The sequence below is a fragment of the Gobio gobio genome, assembly GCF_949357685.1.
Source record: "Gobio gobio genome assembly, chromosome: 4".
NCBI classification, from domain to species: Eukaryota; Metazoa; Chordata; class Actinopteri; order Cypriniformes; family Gobionidae; genus Gobio; species Gobio gobio.
In genome coordinates, this window is record NC_137100.1 from 64854482 (window position 1) to 64876753 (window position 22272).

The 22272-nt window shown below is 38.5% G+C and overlaps 1 protein-coding gene across 2 annotated transcripts in view; it reads left to right on the plus strand.

The window, feature by feature from the left end:
- znf618 (zinc finger protein 618) overlaps nucleotides 1-22272 on the plus strand; it is an 81825-nt gene that overhangs the window by 29735 nt on the left and 29818 nt on the right. For both annotated transcript variants that reach the window (XM_079814342.1, XM_079814343.1), the window contains exons 3-8: nucleotides 288-561; nucleotides 2732-2809; nucleotides 3103-3150; nucleotides 3310-3399; nucleotides 11942-12013; nucleotides 20398-20487. In XM_079814342.1, coding sequence (XP_079670468.1) covers nucleotides 321-561; nucleotides 2732-2809; nucleotides 3103-3150; nucleotides 3310-3399; nucleotides 11942-12013; nucleotides 20398-20487 — 619 coding nt within the window. In that variant the 5' untranslated portion in view covers nucleotides 288-320. The remainder of the gene's footprint in view (nucleotides 1-287; nucleotides 562-2731; nucleotides 2810-3102; nucleotides 3151-3309; nucleotides 3400-11941; nucleotides 12014-20397; nucleotides 20488-22272) is intronic.

Here is a 22272-nt window from a genome sequence, read left to right on the forward strand (position 1 = left end):
ACACTGTGTTACGGTAAGGGGCTGGACATTTCCCAAACACGCTCGAGGCTTGACCAATCAGAGCACAGTGTGCTTTTCAGAAGGAGGGGCTTCATAGAGAGAGGAAGTAAACAGAGCGTTACTGACAGACTGGGAAAAGAGGAGCTGCAACAATGGAGAATATCGAGACAATTTTTTTTTTTTTACATTCAAGCATGAAAACCTATTCTTGTAGAGCCCGAAAACGAAATCAAGACTTGGAAAAGGTCCCCTTTTAAAATGCCGCCTCCTGTTTTTGTCTTTTCTAGTTTCCTTTGCTCTTGCTGAGCAGTCCTGGAGTCATGAGTTGTCAGGAGGTTCCTAACCCCAGCCAGGAGCCGAAGGACACAGCTGTGGTCCCCACAGAGGCCGGAGCCACGCAAGCGGTGCCGACAACTTCCCCGAAGCTCCCCTCAGTCACCGTAAAGACAGAGGTGGCTTCCACCGCCGAGTCTGTGGCCAGTAACGGCAAAGCGAGTGACGGCAACATACCCGCTGAGATCTGTGTGGTTTTGGGGAGCTCGCGCAACTCGCAAACACAAGGTATGAAATAGTTTTTAGTCGTGAGACATTCTACAAATGGGTGCCAAGTGTTTCCCTCCTACATACACACAGTACCTGTCAAACGTTTGGAATTAAGTTGTAATAATATTTCACAATATGATCGTTTTTACTGTATTTTTTTTAATACATGCAGCCTTGTTGAGCAGAAGAACACTTTACTTAAAGCCTTTATCTAGAATGCATTATAAAGGTATTCATAATGTACATCATAATGCATTATATCTTTTCATAAATAATCGTAACCAAAGTTAAAATGCATTATAATATTCACAGATTCCTTGTTATATCTGAAATTGGTTGTTTGTCACGTTTTAATGTTAATTACGGTATTCATGAGAGCATACAATGCATTATAACATGCATTATAAGGCATAATATAGTGCATTATACATGAATGCTTGAAGTAAAGTGTAAAAAGCCTTAAAAAGTCTTAATTATTCCAATGTTTTGACCAGTAGTATAGGTGTAAATATGACTTTATCAATGAATAGGTGATGCCAACTTGAAGTCTCCACCTTCTTTATTACTTTATATTCTGTTTTATGTCTGTCAGGAATGGACAATCTTAAAATATCACCCGATTCCATCGATGATTGACAGATTTTTTTTTTTAATTAACTTTCTGAAACACGTTTCTGAAAAAAAAGTTGCCAGCCACCGCCAGCATTTTTGATCATTTTGATGGAGATGATGGGTTTCACATGGGAATTCAAGGGTTTAACATGTGATCACATGGGAATATACGCTTCACATGTGATTACTTGGGAATTTTATGTGTTTCACATGTTTACATGGGTTTCACATGGGAATTTATGGGTTTCACATGGGAATTCCAATGGGTTTCACATGTGATAACGTGTTTCACATGTGAAAACATGTTTCACATGTGTAAATGTTCCAAAAGCACACATTTCCCATGTGCAAAACATGCTTCACATGTGATCCACATATTTCACATGTGCTTTTAACATGTTCAATTTCACATGTGCAAAATCACGTGCATGTGGTCACATGTGTTTTTGCACATGTGAAGTTCATGTGTTTTTTCTGTAAGGAACCTGACCGACACTGATTGGGTTACGGTAAGGGGCGGGGCATTTCCCAAAACACGCTCGAGGCTCGGCCAATCAGAGCACATTGTGCTTTTCAGAAGGAGGGGCTTCCTAGAGACAGGAACTAAACAGGGGAGCGTTTCCCGTACAAAGACGTAACACACTGCTTAACTACCACATGTGATTATTCCAACGTTTTGACCAGTAGTATAGGTGTAAATATGACTTTATCAGTGAATCGGTGATGCCAACTTGAAGTCTTCACCTTCTTTATTACTTTATATTCTCTTTTATGTTTGTCAGGAATGGACAATCTTAAAATCTCTCCCGATTCCATCGTTGATTGACAGATTTTTTTATTACCATTTCTGAAGAAAGTTACCAGTATTTTTGATCATTTTCACAAAAGTTTCTTGTCCCCCAGAATATTTTCTTGCTTGAATATCTGAACATGCAACATATCAAAATAAAGAACAGACCCTCTGCTTTTAAACAAAACCAGTTTTATTCTAGCTTCATGCTTTCTTTTTTATCAACACTTGAATGTGGGTAAGATCCATTATAAAAAGTAACATGTTGAGCGAAAATCATGTTTTTGTCAAAGACTCCATCCAGGTGGGATTCAGAGCGATGATCAAACACAGATGAAGTAGATGGAGTCCATCAACACCCCAAAGCTTCAGTCCTAGAGCTCATTTAATTCAGTAACATAAGGCACTTTTGATTTATATGCTGATGGTCACGTTATTTTACATGGGCGTATGATTACATATGATATCGCTTGTTTCTGCATCTACTTCGCCTGTGTTTTGATCAGGAGATTCTGTACTCGTTCAGAAGATGTGTAATAGCCCCCCCTACCGTACAACAGTGAAAACACGGAAAGCCTTTATATAGCGAGCAAATCATAACTGGGTAGTGGATATATACAGAAATACATTTCTCTTTTCAAGGAACACACGCTTGTAATTTTCCAACTTGTGCTAAAGTGTTAAACTGTAAGCCATGTGACTGCCTGAAGGTGTAATTACATAACGCATCTTTACTAACACTTGAAACGCATTTGTCTGATATTTCCTCTGCTCTCTCTCTTACAGGCTCGTACATCTGTGGAGTATGTGGCAAAAAGTACAAATACTACAACTGCTTTCAGACGCATGTCCGAGCTCACACAGGTGCCGTCCTATTCTTCACCTACTCAGTTTGATTTAGGATAGTTGGAAGTTCATGAACTGATTCGTACTCAGAGAAGAGTTGTGAGTTTGAAATAATACGAAGACAATAAACAGACTTTCTATCGCATTGTCTTAGCTGTTTGCACACAACACCAAAGTGAACGCTTCTTTAAAAGTACTGAGATGTTAACGAATCATTAACAAGTCTGAATCGCAACCAAAATCATAAAATGACATATCACATAACCAGTTAATATATCCGTCTGTATTTTGTGTGGTTTCTTGCTATTTAGAGGCCGAGGGTACGGCTTCAGGAGAAGGAGCATCTCTGGGAATCAATAGTGAGTTGCACATTTTCTTATTTGTGGGATTTTTTTGGGGGGGGTAATTGTCCTGGAATTTTCTAAATAAAGTGGATAAAGACTTTGTGAAAGAGAGAGTCTTGTCACATAATGATATCTGAAGTTTATATTCATAGAAGTCTTTGTTTTCTAATCCAGGTTCTTTCCGTTATACATGTGACGTCTGTGGGAAAAAATACAAGTACTACAGCTGTTTTCAGGAGCACAGAGACCTCCATGCTGTTGATGGTGAGCTGTGCATTCCCTCTCTTCATTTGTAATGTATCTAGAGATGCACCGATGTATCGGCCGCTGATATTTATTGGCCGGTTTTTTATCAATTTACAACCATCGGCATATCGGCCGTAGCATGAAAAAGGCAGATATAACTAGGGATGGCTCGATACCACAATTTTGGCTTCGGTACGGTACCACAATCTAATACCGAAGTACCGATATTAAATCGATACCACACAGGGTCTGAATTTTGCCGTGGGTATTGCGCATAATTATACACACTCTCGCAAGTTTTGGGTTTATGAAGTGGGAAATTACCGCAAATGTTTGTTATTAAATGAATCAACAAAGATTATCACATCAAATCCGTCATTTGGAAACTTTGTTGTGAGAAGTAATATCAGCAATACTGCCTTCTCTAGCTCTCAAAATGAACAAATTGCTTCTGGCTTCAAAAGACATCGCAACTGCACTATAAAAGCAATCTGCACGCTCAGATTCAACACTTTCACTTTCATTTCGGGAGAGCTGACGGAAATCACGTGCCCACGTCTTTTTAAACCTTGCCAATTTGTTTTGTCAAATACACAAAATTATGTCAAATGTCCATCTTTAGTGAGTAGTCACACAAACATAGTCGACTATGTCTTTCGTGAATGTAAATAGTGCAATTGTATGCGTGCAAATATTATGAGATCTAAACATCATTGGTTGAAACGAACGCTGGAGATTTCGTTATTTTAATGATACAATCTTATGTATGTCCATTGATCAGTGTTAAAAGAGATAAGATTGTTTGATTTATGCACTCACCTGTCGATCTCTTAATATCTTGTACAAGATAGGAATGGCAAGTGACTGATGGTTAGCAAGGTTTGATGGTTCTTCATCAGTTTTACAAGCAAAGTAATTACAAATTTCACGTCTACTCTTTTTATTAATTAGTTTTGGGTGTGTTGAGTGAGATTCAACTGCTGTATTAATTTCGTTCTGGGGCCACATTTTCCGGTTTCACGTCAGTTTGAGGAGCGCACTGCCACCTAGCGGTGAACTTCGGAACAGCAGCATATACCGAAATTAGCAAAATCATGATATTGTACCATTTGAAATAAAATGTATACCGGTATTTTCCCAGTACCGGTATACCGTGCATCCCTAGATATAACAAACCGATGGTTTATTAATGAACTGCGTGAAGGCACTGAGCTGTGCAATGTCTGCTGCATTATCCAAGATTATAATGTAATATTCCTGCTGCGCTGCTGTCTGCGTTTTATTGTTCATCAAACAACAAAAGACCCCAAAAAATTGCTCACTACTCTTGACTAAATAGCTTTTGTAACTTTCATAAGGATTAATTTCCGCTATGCTGAAACCGCAGTCAGAATCCATTAATAAAAATTGAATTTACTTCACACCGGACGTGTAATAAAAAAGTGAAGTGGAAAAACTAATATTTTGCGTGTGAATATTTTTTGCGTCTAAAACATTCACATTAGCCACGACACGAATTTGCGACGTCTGTGACGTTTCAGCGCTCCAACATTTCCAAAACATTCGCTGCGACAGCTGAGAAAACACGGACACTTCCTCATCCAGTGAAGACGAGCTTTTCATTTTATTTAAAAGACCAAAAAGAAGGTTTTGGGTGCACCCAGCCTTAAAGAACAGAGAGTCTGAAGGGGAGTATGATAATCTTGTACACTTTATCATGGCCGGTTCTGCACTTACTTTCAAATGTCCATGGGATAATTTGAGGAGCTCCTCCAGAGACAGTAGCACCGCATCTGACGAGACACACACACACACACTTCAGGAACCAATCAATCCGGAGCAGCTGTGTTTCCAGTTGAGTCACTATGTAAACCAGGGCTCTGAACCGGTTCAAGGAACGAAAACGAAAACCGGAAACAAACAAAATTTTAAGAGGAACGAAAACGAAATCAAAATCAATTTGAATCGTTCTGAACAGAAACGTTAATTTGAAATGGCCATTAACCGGTTAATAACGTTATTTTATCGTTCTTTTAATATTTTAATTTGGCAGTGACCAATCATGAATAGAGTAGCTACAGCATGTGATGTGACGGATCAAGCGTGAGTGAAATGCCCGCGCACCATCATCTATGAATCTACCGGTTACGCAAGTCAGTGTAGAGCGCGCATTTACATGCCTCAAGTACATTTCTTTCCCCGCTCAGGTCTACAATGAAAGCGCAGGTATTGGAGGACATTCTTTTCGTACGTTTAAATAAGCAGTACGGACTTTAAGCTCAAATAGACTGATTTAGGCTAGTTTGTGGATTCCGTTTAAGCCTATCCAAGTAGGCTACTAGCATCTATAAAACATTTTTCCTAAAGTCTTTCAGATTGCCAATACAGGACAGGTCAATGTTTTCTATATAGACGGTTGATGCTTCGTATTAAATGGTATATTGCATTAAATAATCAAGCTTTATTAGCTGACTGAATTTGATTATGTGATGCAAGGACGTGTTGCGCAGTGTTTGCTTTGAAATTACCAGTTGACGGTGCATTAACGGTTATCCAGTTTATTTATTCTTTATTCATGCAATTTTAAAACAAGTTGTGTTGAAAAAAAGTGATGTACAAAGAATGTTATCACTCTTCTGAAAAGAATAGGCATAAGAGGCCACTTTAGATGGTCTAATGCTCCATTAAAACAGGTCCACTGTTTATGCTTTGTAATTAATGCATGTATTTCTGTTGTGGCTTTAAAAATGTTATGAAATAAATATTCAAGTTTAATTACCATGCGTATTATTATTATTATTATTATTATTATTGAGTGAAAAATAAGTCTATTTATACATATTTGTATAGGCTAAATTAAAATAACTTTATTAACTGGTATTTTTTCAAATCAAACCGTTTTCGGAACAGTAATGTTTATTGAGGAACGCAAAAACGGAAACGCTATAATATCGATTCTGCTCGGAGTGAACCGATTGATATTTTTTTCCATTTTTAAGCCCTGATGTAAACATTTAAGTGCCACAGTCGTACTGATGGAAACACATTCACTTTCCATAGCCGCGGACACAATTAGGTTTAGAAAAAAAATCAAGTTTTAACTCAAAGGGTTTGGTTATGTTATCATGGTCTGTAGCCTAAAGCAACTTGCATATGCTCCACAGGAGCTGTAATCTTGTGTTGTGAGAAATGCGATACCTGGCAAAGGTTAAAGGCCTGTTCACACCGTGACGATTTTCACGCGCGTTTATCACTGATGTTTAACGCCTCGTGACAAAACAAAAGGCGCCAATGTGAGTGTGCACACCGACGCGCAAAGCGGCAGGCGTAAAAGCGTCCTTTTAAAAAAACGCCTCGGTTGGTTTTTTTTTTATTTTGATGCAGCATGTTAAAAACTGGCCGACCAATGACATCAGTGTTTTAGTTCACGTGCCTGGAGCTGCTGAAGTGACAGTAAAACACGACTTGGTGGCGCTCAAGCACAAAACGCGTTTGCTGAGCACACACTGATACGACGAAGAAGTAGTAGCTAGTAGACAAAAAATGAGATGAGCTGCTAATGCTGCCTGCCAGTTAGCAAAAAGTGTGTGAATGGTTTTGGCCATAGACATAATATGGCTGTGGTTTTGGCAAGCACATAAATACTGTCTCTCTTCTTCTTGTGTGTGACAAGCAGCGAGTGTCAGAAGCGTAAAGTGCCGCAGCACCACCTTGTGTACCGGGAGCGCCATCTACTGAATTTGCATATTAGCACACTGCCAGTGAAAATCGCGTGGGTGTGAACACTCAAGACGCACCGAAAAACGCTGGCGATAAGCGCGCGCGATATTCGTCCCGGTGTGTACAGGCCTTCATGTTGATTGAATAGCTGGTGAAATCTACTGGACATTTCGTCACCTTTGTGATTTGGTTAAAAAAAAATCGACATTTGAAGCTAAAAAACGTTGTTTTTTTGCCGCAGCACATTCGCGTTCGGTGTGGAAGCACTCAAAACACAAACAGCTGATCAAAAAATAAAACCATGGTGCGAATTATTCACACGTCAAAATTGCGGCCCGTGTGAAAGGACCTTAACACAGAATGTCCTGGAATTTGTCAAAGTTTAGATGAATGAATAAATAAAACGTTGGTCAGTCACTTAAAGCTACACTGTGTAACTTTTTTAGTTTACTCTTGGCTAAAAACACTTAGTTTTTTTAAAAATATATGTGCTCATTAATGTATATTTAATTCTTTCAAGTAATAAAGTATTCTCGTAAGTTTATAATATGCCATTGAAAATACATACGGGCGAGGGGTTCGAATGCGGGTCGCCATGTTGCCCCTCCATCTTGAAAGTACATCAGCCAAAGAGGGACATACCCGTAAATTCAAGATTCGCCTTTCGCGTTTTAACACTCGATGGCACCGTGTCGAATGTGGACGAGGTCGAACTGGAAGCCATGTTAATCTTGGACTAAATCGGCCACCGTAGGAGTTAAAACGAAATCGGAATTGAGAGGAACAGAAACTAATATTCACTGGATGGTCATATACCCTTTAACCGCTAGATGGGGGAAAATATCACACAGTGTAGCTTTAAATCAAATCACGATATATACTAGTGTCTGCGAGTATGAAGCCGCAAAAAGATGTTTAAATATGAGTCCTGCATGTGTGCCTCTGTGTGAATGAATGGCGCAGACATTAATTTCCCTCACACACACTGAAACTCCCGGTGTTTTTCAGCCTTTGCCGGCTCAATATATATGGACATAAATGCATCTCCAGTCACTTCATGAGCATTTTACCGTTTCATTCGACAAAATCTATCGTCATATCATAAACACACACACATGAACTCGAAGGTCTTCACGGCAACCCAAAGTTCAGTTTAACAAAGTAATTGTGACAGAAATATATTAATGTGGGACAGTAGAATTTTGCTACGTCTCAATGTAATAATAAAATATGAAGAATATGCAGGGTTATTTAACATTTGTTTACTTTATTTCTGTACCTGGAAACTGTTACACAGTCCTTTTTATGTAGGTTTATTTCAAACGTATCTTTGTTCGGTTGTATTTATATGTAATGCTGAATGTTAAAAGGATCCAGTCTATGTTCATTAGAAATTATTTGATAATGCAGCAATAAACTAGCTAGTGGGCTATAAGTTAATGTATGTTTGTTTTTTTACTTTGCTGATTTAAAACATGATTAAAACACTATATTTTAATGACAAAATTTCAAAAAAGAGGGCAAGTGACAAATATCGGTATCTGAATCGGCCCCTAAATGTATCCAAACTATGTTTGAGTTCTTGGTTTACTGTGTCAGTAAGCACATGGGTGCTGTTGCAACTGTTTGAAATGTCTCAGTATTTAGTTCCAGTTTTACATGTACATTGTAAAACCTATTGAGAAATATCTGTTAAAAACGGTTAAGGGCAGAGTTGTAGTCAAGACCAAATAGACCAGAACCCAGACCTAGAACAAGACTAGACACTTTGACATTCAACCCCAAACCTGGCAGTTCAGATGCTTTAATAATCAGAAATCGAGATAATCAGTCTTTATTTATATCGCTTGTCTTTCCGTGTCGAATCAAATGCATTTCGGAAACTTCCCTGGCTCAAATTTTTGATTTTGTAAAAAAAGTTTCTGTACAAAGACAAACATAAATGGTGTTGAAAGCCAAAATATTAAATGTCACAGATGTATATTTAATGAGCAATCCACTATTTTGTAAAAGAGGGTCAAAATAACAATTTTCAGCTGAGATTTGGAGCCAAATTAGAGGGGTGTAAAAATGACTTTAGAAAGATGGCAGCATCATTATTTTAGTTTTACACAGAGATTGGTAGCTCTATTAGTAAAATCTGTTGACAAATCTTTGTTGCATTTTACAATTTACCGATTTACTCATGGAGCCACATTAAGATCTCCATATCTCTGATATTGAACCATATAGGGCCTTTAATGTGAAGATACCAAAAGACAAGTTTGTTAAGAACCAGAATCTAAAAGGATATTAAGATATCTTTAATACTTCTTGAGTTACAGGTATGCAAACTTGAGGCAAAAAAAACACAATACGTGCTTTTTCCCATTTTTAAATGGTCCCCTTTGGCATATAATAAGACAAAGATTGCTGAAGTCAACAGATTTAACTAATCGAGCTACCAATCTCTGTGTGAAAATAAAATTATGGTGCTGCCATCTTTCTAAAATCATTTTTACGCCCCTCTAATTTGGCTCCAAATCTCAGCTGAAAATTGTCATTTTGACCCTCTTTTACAAAATAGTGGATTACTCATTAAATATACATCTGTGATATTTCATATTTTAGCTTATTTATGTTTGTCTTTGTACAGAGAAAAAAAATATAAACAAAATAAAACATTTGAGCAGGGGACCTCTGGTTGAGTTGACACAGAATGACCCTTACTAGTCTGATGAAGATGAAGAAATATAGCTGTAAGCAGCAATTAAAGGGTCTCAAACACTTTAAGGCCTTTAAGCACATGCATAAAAAGTTATTGTTTAACTAAGCAAGCCTGTATCTCAATCATGGTTGGAAAAGACCATTTACAGCCAATGCAGAACATTTACCATTGGAAATATATGTTTTTTTAAAGCTTTTTAATACTTATAGCCCCCCTATGGCCCAATCTCCATAAGAGTTTGCATGCTTCTTTAGTATCATGTGCCGCATGCGCTCACCTAATGACGCAAAGTTTTCATTTAGGAATTATAGGCTTTTCCGTACACTTGGCCATGCCTATTTTCTAAATGACCCTGCTATAGCTATCCAAATGCCAAAGTTCAACACTTCTTTGATAATTATTGACCTAGAGAGTCCAGAGAATTGTGCCATGAGCCAAAAACTGAGGGCCAGTTGGCAAAAGTAGGTTTTTTGAAGTAATTTTCCGATATTTAATGGACGATTCGATTGACATTGGTGGTCCTGGAGGTAAAGATGCTCAGAATGAGGAGTTCTACCATATGCTATGAATGTCGTGGGCATGTGCGAAAAATCATGTGATATACAATCCTTCAAACTGAAAACGTGGTTAAAAACCGAGGTATGTATTGAACCGTGGACTAACTGTATTTTTGCATCCCTACTCTGTATATTTCCCTCCTAGAACCGTCTTACATGACTGCGTTCCCAAACAGCAGCGTCTGCCCCTGAAAGCATGACAACACGTTTATTGAGACGCATGAGTTTCTCTGAGACGCAAATAATTTATTATATACGAAAATTATTATATATGGTGGCGTCTCCTATGTTTCTTAGTGATTTTTTTGCGGTAGTTTATCAGGAAGTGACGATTATGTTCTCTTCGACTCACTGGATGGAAACGGTGCTTTATTCGCAAATGTTTTATGCGATATTGCATTTTGCGCATAAATTATATTCGCAATTTTGGATGGGAACATAGCTACTGACAAAATTTGAGGATTTATAGCGTATTGCAAAGTTTGAAAAAAAATGCTAACCTGACAAGCCAGACCCACATCAAGACCCACACCATTGGCAGGGCTCAATCCGAGGGGCGGGATTTCAGATTCCCTCTGCACGCAATAGCCAATCGAAGAAGGTGAAGCGGAGCTAGTTGATGGATTAAACTTTCACCGTATCCGGTCAGCAAATCTCCGAACACGTCTTCCTTTCTTAAGAATGACTTCAGTGCCGTTCTTTGTTCTTTTCTCAAAGAAAAGCTTAACTCCAGGTCTTCCAGAGTTGCAGCCAAAGCCGATTTGAAAGACCGCCGTTCGCCAGCTTCTGTTTACGAGTATCACACGGAACCACGTTAACTCTGCCGTCTTTATGTTAAACCCCGCCCACCGACTCTATACATGATGTGATTGGCCTGAGCAGAGTTTGGTTTTTCCAGCTCGCAAGCCAACGGAGAGTTGCTAGATGACCCTGGCTGCAAATTAGATTTGCTGCCGCTAGGGTGCGTCTAGATTTCTAGGCTAATAAAATGCAGAAACAATAAAACAGCTCGAAATAATATATTTTTCATCTCAAACACGTTTTGGTTGACAGTCAAACATTTTCTGGAGGTTGAGTACTGACCATTGACCAAGTTTCAGGTCATACTTTGGACAATATTTGTGGAAAAAAGTCTCAATTTAAAGAGGAAAATATGAAGTAAGCTCTCTTTTTGTAAATTTTCAGTGGAACTCAACAGTAGCAAACTTTGTTGACCTTTATCCAACAAAACATTTTCCCCCATAAAAGCTGATTGTAAATATGTATAAACATCTTGACATGAATTACTGATCATAAATTCTTTGTCTTTTATTATTTTCTTTCCCTAATGAAGCAAGGGTAGTAACTCCAGGGGCAATAAAACCAGTGACATTTTTATGAAAGATGGATTTTCTAAGATGGCGTTTGCGATGCTATTGATGCATTATCCTCGTCTCATCTTCCCCTGCACTTGTTTTCTGTAAATACTGTTTTTACATTGGCATGAAATTGGGAGAAGCAGTACTTTTGTCATCTTTACAGATCTTAAACACCTTACCTTCACTAATTTTCATCCTCTTTTTGTTGTGTTGTTCAGATCCATATGACCATGTGATACCTGTGGAAGACCTAAAAGAGGAGACTGAATCCTACCAGAAAATGGGACCAAGTAAGAGTGCTTATAATCCGTTGCTCGTGGTTCCCTTTCATGTCTGTCATTTTGATGCTGCATCAGTAGCTGACATTATGGGATCTCAACCCGGGAGTGACGACTTCTGATGACCAAAATACACTGCCAAAAATCAGAAACCTGAGAAACCTGCTTCAAAGAAAAAAAAAAATTCAGTTTATACTAGCTGCTTTGCGCTTTCATCAAACACAGTATCAGTTCTATGAACTTGCAAATCCACATTTAATCAGCTTGCATTTGAAGTTAAAGGGGTCATGAACTGCCTTTTTTATTTTTTTATACTGTTGTCTGAGGTCAACTTATGACGTTGGCGTGGTTTTTACATTCAAAAACATTATAATGAATACGTTATTGGCTATTTTCTACCCTGGTTTTGTGTCTCTCTCCTGGAACGCTCTGTTTTTATGGGCGTGCCGCACTGAAGACTTGGAAGTAAACGCCCACTGCTATGATTGGATAACAGATTTGCATAATAATGAGTTTCGGCTCCCCCGTCAGTACACGTGGGGAACTGTTTTGAAAACTTCCAATGTGGAGAAACGGCAACTGGAATCCGCCCACAGGGCTCGCAAAATGTCTTTATCAAACAAACACAATGATTTATCTCTCATCCACCCGCAATTAATATGAATGTTATTTTTTTATATCTTGGCCCGCCCGATCGGTGGATATATCCGTGAACCGCGCATCACTAACACACGCATACACACGTGCACACACACACACACAAAGTACGTGCATCAGCAAAACATCACTGCAGACAAATCAGCATGTTTAAAACTTCCGCAACATAAGTAGATATCAAACGATCTGTAACAATGCAATACTATCACATATTAAAAAAACATGTTTTACTCTCATAAGTGTGTATTGGACCGTTCCTGTCGGATCCTATATAGAAGGCACAGCATTGTGTTTGAATCTCAATATGTCTGCAAATCCAGTCTTAACTAGGGTTGGGTATGGTGCCCGCTGAACTGGGAGAAGAGTAAACTATATAGTTACTTTATAATGTGTATCTGATATGAATAAAACACATAGTCAAGTTATAACTGTCTGAAAGGATTGTTATTGCCGCTTCCTTAGACATCAGTGTGTGTTTTTGCTAGTAATTATGTGCATTTAAATGTCTGAAACCTAAAACAAACATCATGTGGTTGAAAACACTGAATAGTTGGGATATATCGCACCAGCCAAAGCGCGAAAGCACTTTTGAATTTAAGTGGCACCGAAATGAGGCACTGAAATCTGCGTTCTGATTCGGTCCGGTACATATTGGCACTGGGTTTCGGTACCCAACCCTAGTCTTAACCTGTCTCTTGTTTACAAATGATTCTGCGGTGAAATGAAGCGAACAAACATGCAACGTCATGCACACGTGAGCTTGATATTCATTAAAAATGATGTTCAACCACACATTCCTAATATTAGAAGCTTTTGCAGCGACTGTGTTCTTCCACAACCAGGCACAGCGCAAGATCTTGCTATCTTCGGCATGTTTATTGCTCGGTAGCGCGATCCGTTGAGCTCCACGAGTCGGTGGGCGGGGCATTGCATGTATGGTGTCTCCCCACTCTCTAGCGCGTGCAGCAGCCTCCACAGCAGCTGAAGCTCCTCCAGGTCCTAGTGCCCGTCAGGTAGAATATTATGTATAGCCTATTTAGTGGGGGTGCTGTTGTTATAGTAATAAAATGAAAAGTAGAATACACAAATAAATAGAAGTTACTTCTTTTTCTGAATAAATAAAGCAGTAATGATGTCAAAGCACAAGCATGACACTTGTAAATTAAATAGTTTTATATACAGTTTATTAATCTGTAATAAAATGTTATGAAATGGATGATGAAAAATAATCCAAGGAGCACTAAAATAATTTTATATTTTTTTTATTTGAAGCTAAAGACAGCATCAACTGATGCCATGCCACCCTCACTTCATCTGCACAAACATTACATCCAAAAACAAAATATTTAGGTTAAAACTGCATCTGTCTGAGGTGAAAAATCACTGACTTTATTATTGTTATTTTCAGCGCTTTTAATATACCCCTATTATAAAAAGAACTTTACTAACATTTATTTATCTTTAACAAGTATCCTTTTAGTAAGGAGACCTTGGAAATCTGAAACCAGGTTTTGCTCAAAATGGTGGTTTCCAAACAAAGGGAAAAAATAAACATATATCGGTATCGTTATCGGCATTGGCCAAAATGAGTTTAAAAATATCGGCAAATCGGATATCGGCAAAAATCCAATATCGTGCATCCCTAATATTCTTCTATCACGATGAACTTTTATATATCAAAGGCTGAATGAGAAGTTGGTTTAATTTTGAGCATTGATATTACATGATAGTGTAACAAATTGTGTAATTAAATACAATAGAAAACGAAATTCCCAAGCTTTGACCAAAAATACTAATAATTCAAGTGATTCAACAGTGATCAAACCGAGCATGCTGTGAGTTCGACACGCACCACCAAACTTGACATGTATGCACTTGCTTTTTAATATTTTAAGTTGCTCAAACTTGCCAAAAGAGTGACTTTAGTTAATATTTTATATAATGTCAAGTTCTACATTTTGATAGTTCAGTCAACCTTTAAATTGGCGTTTGTTTGATGGATTTTTTTACAGTGGAGAATCATGCAAATTAATTTTCATACACCGCTTAAGCCCCAGTGTGCATATAACCAGGGCTGTGCCGTCAGCATGACAACCGCTCCACCACAGTTTTTGTGCATATTAATAATTTAGTAATTTGGTCCTGTGCAGACCTCTATGCAATGCTACCTTTTAAAGGGGTGATGAATTGAGAAATCAACTTTCCCTTGAGCCTTTGATATATTAAAGTTCATCGTGATATAAGAATATCCTGCAAGTTTCAGAGCTGAAAACTTCCTTGTTCGTCAAAGAAATGCTTTTATTGACACCAGGTCCAGAAAGCGAGAGATCTCAGAATATGTCGACCTCTGACATAAAAGGATGCAGAAACGCCGCCTCAAGCCCCGCCCACCGACTCGTGGAGCTAAACGGGTCGCGCTACCCCAGCTCACGTGCGTAAGACATTGCGCGTTGGTTCGCTTCATTTCACCGCGGAATCGTTTGTAAATAAGACACAGGTCGAGACTGGATTTGCAGACATATTGAGATTAAAACACAATGCTGTGCCTTCTACACTCACCTAAAGGATTATTAGGAACACATACTAATACTGTGTTTGACCCCCTTTCGCCTTCAGAACTGCCTTAATTCTACGTGGCATTGATTCAACAAGGTGCTGAAAGCATTCTTTAGAAATGAATATTGATAGGAGAGCATCTTGCAGCTGATGGAGATTTGTGGGATGCACATCCAGGGCACGAAGCTCCCGTTCCACCACATCCCAAAGATGCTCTATTGGGTTGAGATCTGGTGACTGTGGGGGCCATTTTAGTCCAGTGAACTCATTGTCATGTTCAAGAAACCAATTTGAAATGATTGGAGCTTTGTGACGGTGCATTATCCTGCTGGAAGTAGCCATCAGAGGATGGGGACATGGTGGTCATAAAGGGATGGACATGGTCAGAAACAATGCTCAGGTAGGCCGTGGCATTTAAACAATGCCCAATTGGCACTAAGGGGCCTAAAGTGTGCCAAGAAAACATCCCCCACACCATTACACCACCACCACCAGCCTGCACAGTGGTAACAAGGCATGATGGATCCATGTTCTCATTCTGTTTACGCCAAATTCTGACTCTACCATCTGAATGTCTCAACAGAAATCGAGACTCATCAGACCAGGCAACATTTTTCCAGTCTTCAACTGTCCAATTTTGCTGAGCTTGTGTAAATTGTAGCCTCTTTTTCCTATTTGTAGTGGAGATGAGTGGTACCCGGTGGGGTCTTCTGCTGTTGTAGCCCATCCGCCTCAAGGTTGTGTGTGTTGTTACTTCGCAAATGCTTTGCTGCATACCTCGGTTGTAACGAGTGGTTATTTCAGTCAAAGTTGCTCTTCTATCAGCTTGAATCAGTCGGCCCATTCTCCTCTGACCTCTAGCATCAACAAGGCATTTTCTCCCACAGGACTGCCGCATACTGGATGTGTTTCCCTTTTCACACCATTCTTTGTAAACCCTAGAAATGGTTGTGCGTGACAATCCCAGTAACTGAGCAGATTGTGAAATACTCAGACCGGCCCGTCTGGCACCAACAACCATGCCACGCTCAAAATTGCTTAAATCACCTTTCTTTCCCATTCTGACATTCAGTTTGGAGTTCAGGAGATTGTCTTGACCAGGATCACACCCCTAAATGCATTGAAGCAACTGCCATGTGATTGGTTGATTAGATAATTGCATTAATGAGAAATTGAACAGGTGTTCCTAATAATCCTTTAGGTGAGTGTATATTGGAACCGACAGGAATGGTGCAACACACTTATGTGAGTAAAACATGTTTTTATATGTGTTAGTTTTGCATTGTTACAGATCGTTTGATATCTATTGATTACATACTTAGCATGCGGTCACAGGCTGGAGAAGCTGTTATTGGTTCATTCGTGATCAGACTCGGACTTGTAACGTTATGGGCCAGGGCTTGGACTTTACTTTTTTAAAAGCCCAACGTCCCCGGGGCTATGTGTTTTTCAGCCTGCTGACGGACTATCTTAAAGGTCCCGTTTTTCCTGTTTTTTTGAAGCTTTGATTGTGTTTGCAGTGTGCAATATAACATGTGTTCATGTTTCGCGTGTAAAAAAAAAGTATTTTTCACACAATTTACTTATCTGTATACCGCTGTTTCCACTGTCCTAAAAACGGCCTGAGGATTTCCTTATTCTATGAAGTCCCTCCTTCAGAAATATGTAACGAGTTCTGATTGTGCCAGCGGTTCCCGTGTTGTGATTCGTTGCCCGGAAAAGTCACGCCTCTTACCATAACGGGGAGATGCATGCGCTCAAAGTACAGCGTCCCTGAAGGCCAAACAAAGGTGATTTGACTCCGGGATGAAAATAACAGCGTCTCGACGCCATGGCGACAAACACACTCTACAAACGCAACACTTCCTCTTCTCCACGTGGGAGAGCAACAAGACCACGCCCCCTTTTTCACGTATTCTTGTGGGCGGAGGTTAGTCAACAAACTGTTCTATTGACGTCATTAAAGCAGGATGTACCAGGATGTAGTCCAAACCGGCCGTTCACTGCAGGCTTTGAAAGGGAACTTCTGTTAAATAAAATATCTCGCTTGGCATTGAACTTTGAGCTTTATAATTTTACAGGTATTATTTATGCTCTAACAGCAACATTACACACTAACTAAAGTTTGAAAAATGGGATAACGAAGAACAGGACCTTTAATTAGTGAAATACGTGTGTGTGTGCGGTTCGCGGTTATATTCACTGATCGGGCGACAACATTCCAATCAATCGCGGGTGAATGAGAGATGAATCTTTGTGTTTGTTTGATAAAGATATTTCGCGATTTCCCCAGATGCTTTCAAAACAATCCACACATGTGCTGAGGGGAGATGAAACTCATTAAATATGCAAATCTTATCCAATCCTAGCCGTGGGCATTTACTTCCAAGTCTTCAGTGCGGCACGTCCATCAAAACCGACCGTTTCAGGTTCAGAGAGCCTCAAAACCATGGCAGAAAATAGCCTATTACTTATTCATTACGATGTTTCTGAATGTAAAAACCACCCGAACGTCATAAGTTGACCTCAGACAACAGTATAAACATTTTTTTAAATGCCAGTTCATGGCACTTTTAAAGTCAGCATGAAACAGAAGTTACGATGGTCTTTTCCTCCTTATTATGAGTTGTATATACAACAGGAAGTAATGTAGGGCGGGGCTTGATTTTGTCCGTGGGGAATTGATTGGATGGTGGTGGTCTGCTATTGGTGGATCTCATGTGAGTGACAGGTTGCCCCGCCCTCATCATCAGAGAAGAGGATAGATATGGTAGAGGAGAGGGGAAGATATTCTGATTCAAGATTATGAGGGCACATGATGCACGGATAAATCTTTTATGATAAATACTGCAATATTCCATAAAAATAAAAAAAGAATTGTAAATTTTTGATTTCATGGATAACGGATAAGCTGCTGATGCTGCGTTGAAGTGACTGATCTGAAAGAGAATGTCTGGTTTATGAACGTAACCCCAGATCCCTGAAAGAAGTTATGAGATGCTGCAGAATGATTTGAGTAGCTCCTTCAGCTGAAAATCTGATTTGCATGACACTGATCCTTCGTTTATATGCACATAAGGGCGGAGCTTAAGCACAATCAGCCAATAAATGACTGTGGTTCTATTCAGGCTGACAGAAGTCATCGCTTCTGGGCGGAGCTTCCACCGCATCAGTTCTACATTCAGGGAACCGGGTTATATTCAAAACCCAGATGTGCTAATCGTGATTTATACGGTTGATTTTGCTCCCGAAGTGCTAAAATATGCTGCAATCAAGAAAATGAATGTAGGATTATGGTTGTGAATTTTCATCTTAAGGCAGTGGCTCTCAACCTTTTTGACTCCAAGGCATCCACATCGTCCTCAGCAATATTTGAAGTCCCGTCACGGCTACTTTCTGTACATTAAATCCCAGAATTGCAAAAGTTTTAAGATCTGAACGCTTTTCAAGGTTCCCAATCTTTTTAACCAATCAATTTAATTTACATTACTTTTCTAGTTGTATGCGATTATGAATAAGGATTTTTGAAAAATGTTGTACTTATTAGCACGTTTTAGCATTTTACTAACAAAATGTAACAATGATAACGTTTTACCATGTTGCTAGCATGATTAGCATGTTGTTAGCATTATTTAACATGTTACTAGCATTTTTTACCATGTTGTTAACATTGTGCTAGCACAATTAACATGTTACTAGCATGGTTAACACGTTTCTAACATGTTTGGGCATGCTGCTAACATGATTAGTAGGTTGTTATTAACATATAATTTGCATGTTACTAGCGTGTTTTAACACTTTGCTAACATGTTAGAATGATTTAACACGTTGACATGTTCAAACATGAATTACAGTAGTATATTACTAGCATGTTTAAGCATGTTGCTAACATTATTTACCACATTGCTAGCATGTTTTATCATGTTAACATGATTTAATACTTTGATATCATGTAGCTAGCATGATTAGCACTTTGCTAACATGTTTAACACATTGTTTTACCATTTTGATAGCATGGATAACATGTTGCTAGCATGTTACTAGCATGTTTTAACACATTTGTTAACATGTTTTAACACATTTTAACATGTTGACATGTTAGCATTATTTAGCACATTGTTGTCATGTTTTACCATATTATCATGATTCAACACTTTGATAGCATGTAGTTGGCATTAGCACATTGATAACATGTTGCTAGCATGTTTTAAGACATTAACACATTTTACCATTATTAACATGTTGTTAACATTTCACTAGCGTGTTTTAATACATTTGCTAACATGTTTTCCACATGTTGTTAATATCATGATTAGAGGTTATCATGATTGCCATTTTGTTAGCATGATTTAGCACATTGCTAGCATTTTTTAACATGTTAATATTATTTAATAATTTGATATCATGTAGCTAGCATGACTAACACACTGCTAGTGTGCATTAGCATGTTGCTAGCGTTACTAGCATGCTTTAAAATTTTGCTATCAGGAATTAGCATTTTGCTAATATGAATTAACATGTTGTTAACATGAATTAACACATCGCTTGCATGAATTAGCATGTAACAGCATGTATTATCATTTTACTAGCATAATTAGCATGCTGTTAACATTAACATGTTACTAGCATGATTGTTCACATTGCTAACATTGGTTAGCATGTTGCTAGCATGAATTAGCATTTTGCTTGCGTAATTAGCATGCTGTTATCATTAATTAACATGTTGTTAACACGCTAACATGAAGCAGATACTGCTGGAAGCAGCTTAAATAGTAGATCGATATGCTTTTTTTAAATCATTAAGTTATCTTGAGGTCCACTTGGTTGAGAACCGCTGGCTTAAAGGAACGGTGCACTGAAAAAAATTATATTTCTGTCATTATATTCTCACCCTCATGTCATTGCAAATCTCAATTACTATTTGTTATTTGAATAAGATTTTGTTTTTTCTCCAATGGGTTCCAATGTAGATTTGGACCCTATTGACTTTCATAGTATGGACAAACACATTCCTCTGCAGAAAGTAAGTCATGCATGTTTGGATTGACATGAGGGTGAGTAAATGATGACAGATGATCATGGCTTGAGTGGAATAAATGGATCTCAGAAGCATTACGTCTGTGGTAATGCGTCTTTGCCTAGTTAATGCGTGTTGACTAATCACTGTATTTTGTGTTTTGAAGAAACAGGAAGTTACACGTGCGAGTATTGTGGGAAACAGTACAAATACTTCAACCCCTATCAGGAGCACGTGGCTCTTCACGCTCCGATGAGTAAGTCCTCACTTCATCGCCAGTGTTTGTGTTGTTGTTTATGGCAGTAAATGGATGAATTGTAGATGTTATAGATTAGACGTAGAGGTTGTGGAAGCTTGTTCACGAAACGACTGGGAAACGTAATATACCGAGATCATAATTTCTGCTGTAAAACTACCCAATCTGTCTGCAATAAACCTCACAGGATCTCAAATCGTTATTGCGTTCGGCTGAGGTGTTCACTGCAAAGTCTTTCTTATTATCTCCGTCCTTCGTCTCTCCTCTCATTTATCTCTTAGTCCTGCGTTGAGGAGTTTGACATTGAAAGCTATTTAAAGTATGGTGAGAATATAGAAATGGGTCAGGGAGACTGTAGTGACGCTACCAGAATTAAATTTCAATTTGCTTCAAAAATGACTGATTATTCTAAATGAGCTTTAGAAATTCGAACGAGTTTTGCAGGGAGATGCGAATTGCTGATTTTGGTAAAGCATGTTTTTTATTGGTAAATTGATGAATGCTTGTGATTTGATTGTCAATGAGACATGCTGGGTGATTAATCTTATGCATAGGAAACATTTCTCTATTATTGATATAGTCATTGTATTAATATCTGAACATGCAATATATCAAAAGAAAGGACAGAGCCGCTGCTTTTAAACAAAAACACCCGTTTTATTCTAGCTTCATGCTTTCTTTTTTGATCAACTCTTGAAAAAAAGGCACATTTTGAGCAAAAATCATGTTTTTGTCAAAGACTCCATCCAGATGGGATTCAGAGCGATGATCAAACACAGATGGAGTAGATGTAGTCCATCAACACCCCAAAGCTTCACAGTCCTAGAGCTCGTCCTGGGGCGACATTTCATTCAGTAACATTAGCCAGTTATGATTTATATGCTGTTTAATGTTGATGATCGCCTTATCTTACATGTGCAAAATCACGATCTGAACTTACTTTTGCTAGTTTAACGACGGAAAATATGGTCGCCATGCCCGGCGCATGGTCCAAAAGGGTTGTCCCTCGTCTCTTAATAAGTCACGAGTGTGTTTTGGGTGTAACGTGCAATAAACCAATTAGGGTTGTGCCGATGGACGATATCGTTTATTTTAGCACTTCCATCAGTGAAACAACACAGCCTATAAAACATTTAAAGGATTTTCAGAAAATAATGGTTACCTCAAGAATATAAGAAAATAAAATATTAGTTAGAAAAATATTTGATTCATACTATTTCCCCGCAAAGATGCGTCATATACCGCTCTGCGCTTTGAGAGGAATGTGGGACACAAGCTGGATAGACACCTTCTCGAATATCTTCATCTTCATGTTTTCTCCTGATGTTGCAAGGCAACACTGTTTGTAAAAGGTCTGAAGAGCGGATTTTATCTTCCACAAGGTCAAGACATTTAGGCAATGTTTGATTATTCACTGCCAGAGAAAACGAAACTAAAATCACCGGCGTGTGTGTGAAATGCGCTATTCAAATAAACCAAACTTGACGCGCCTTACCAAGTTTAATAACAAGAAAAAACTGTGATTAAATACAATTTGAAGTAAAAAAGTATTCGTCCCACAGTGTTTTTTATACTTTCCCACAGTAAAGGATGTGAATAGTTATTATAGACTTACTTATAAGCAAACGAAAGGAAGAAACGTTTATAATCCCCTGCGGAAATGGATGCGACGTGAGTGAAGATTTGGGAAAAGAAACGAGATGTCCATGTCCATTGGGATAAAATGGACTAGACCTATTGTTAAAATTCACGGAAAATCGAGTGACCAGATCCAGATCGCAAAAC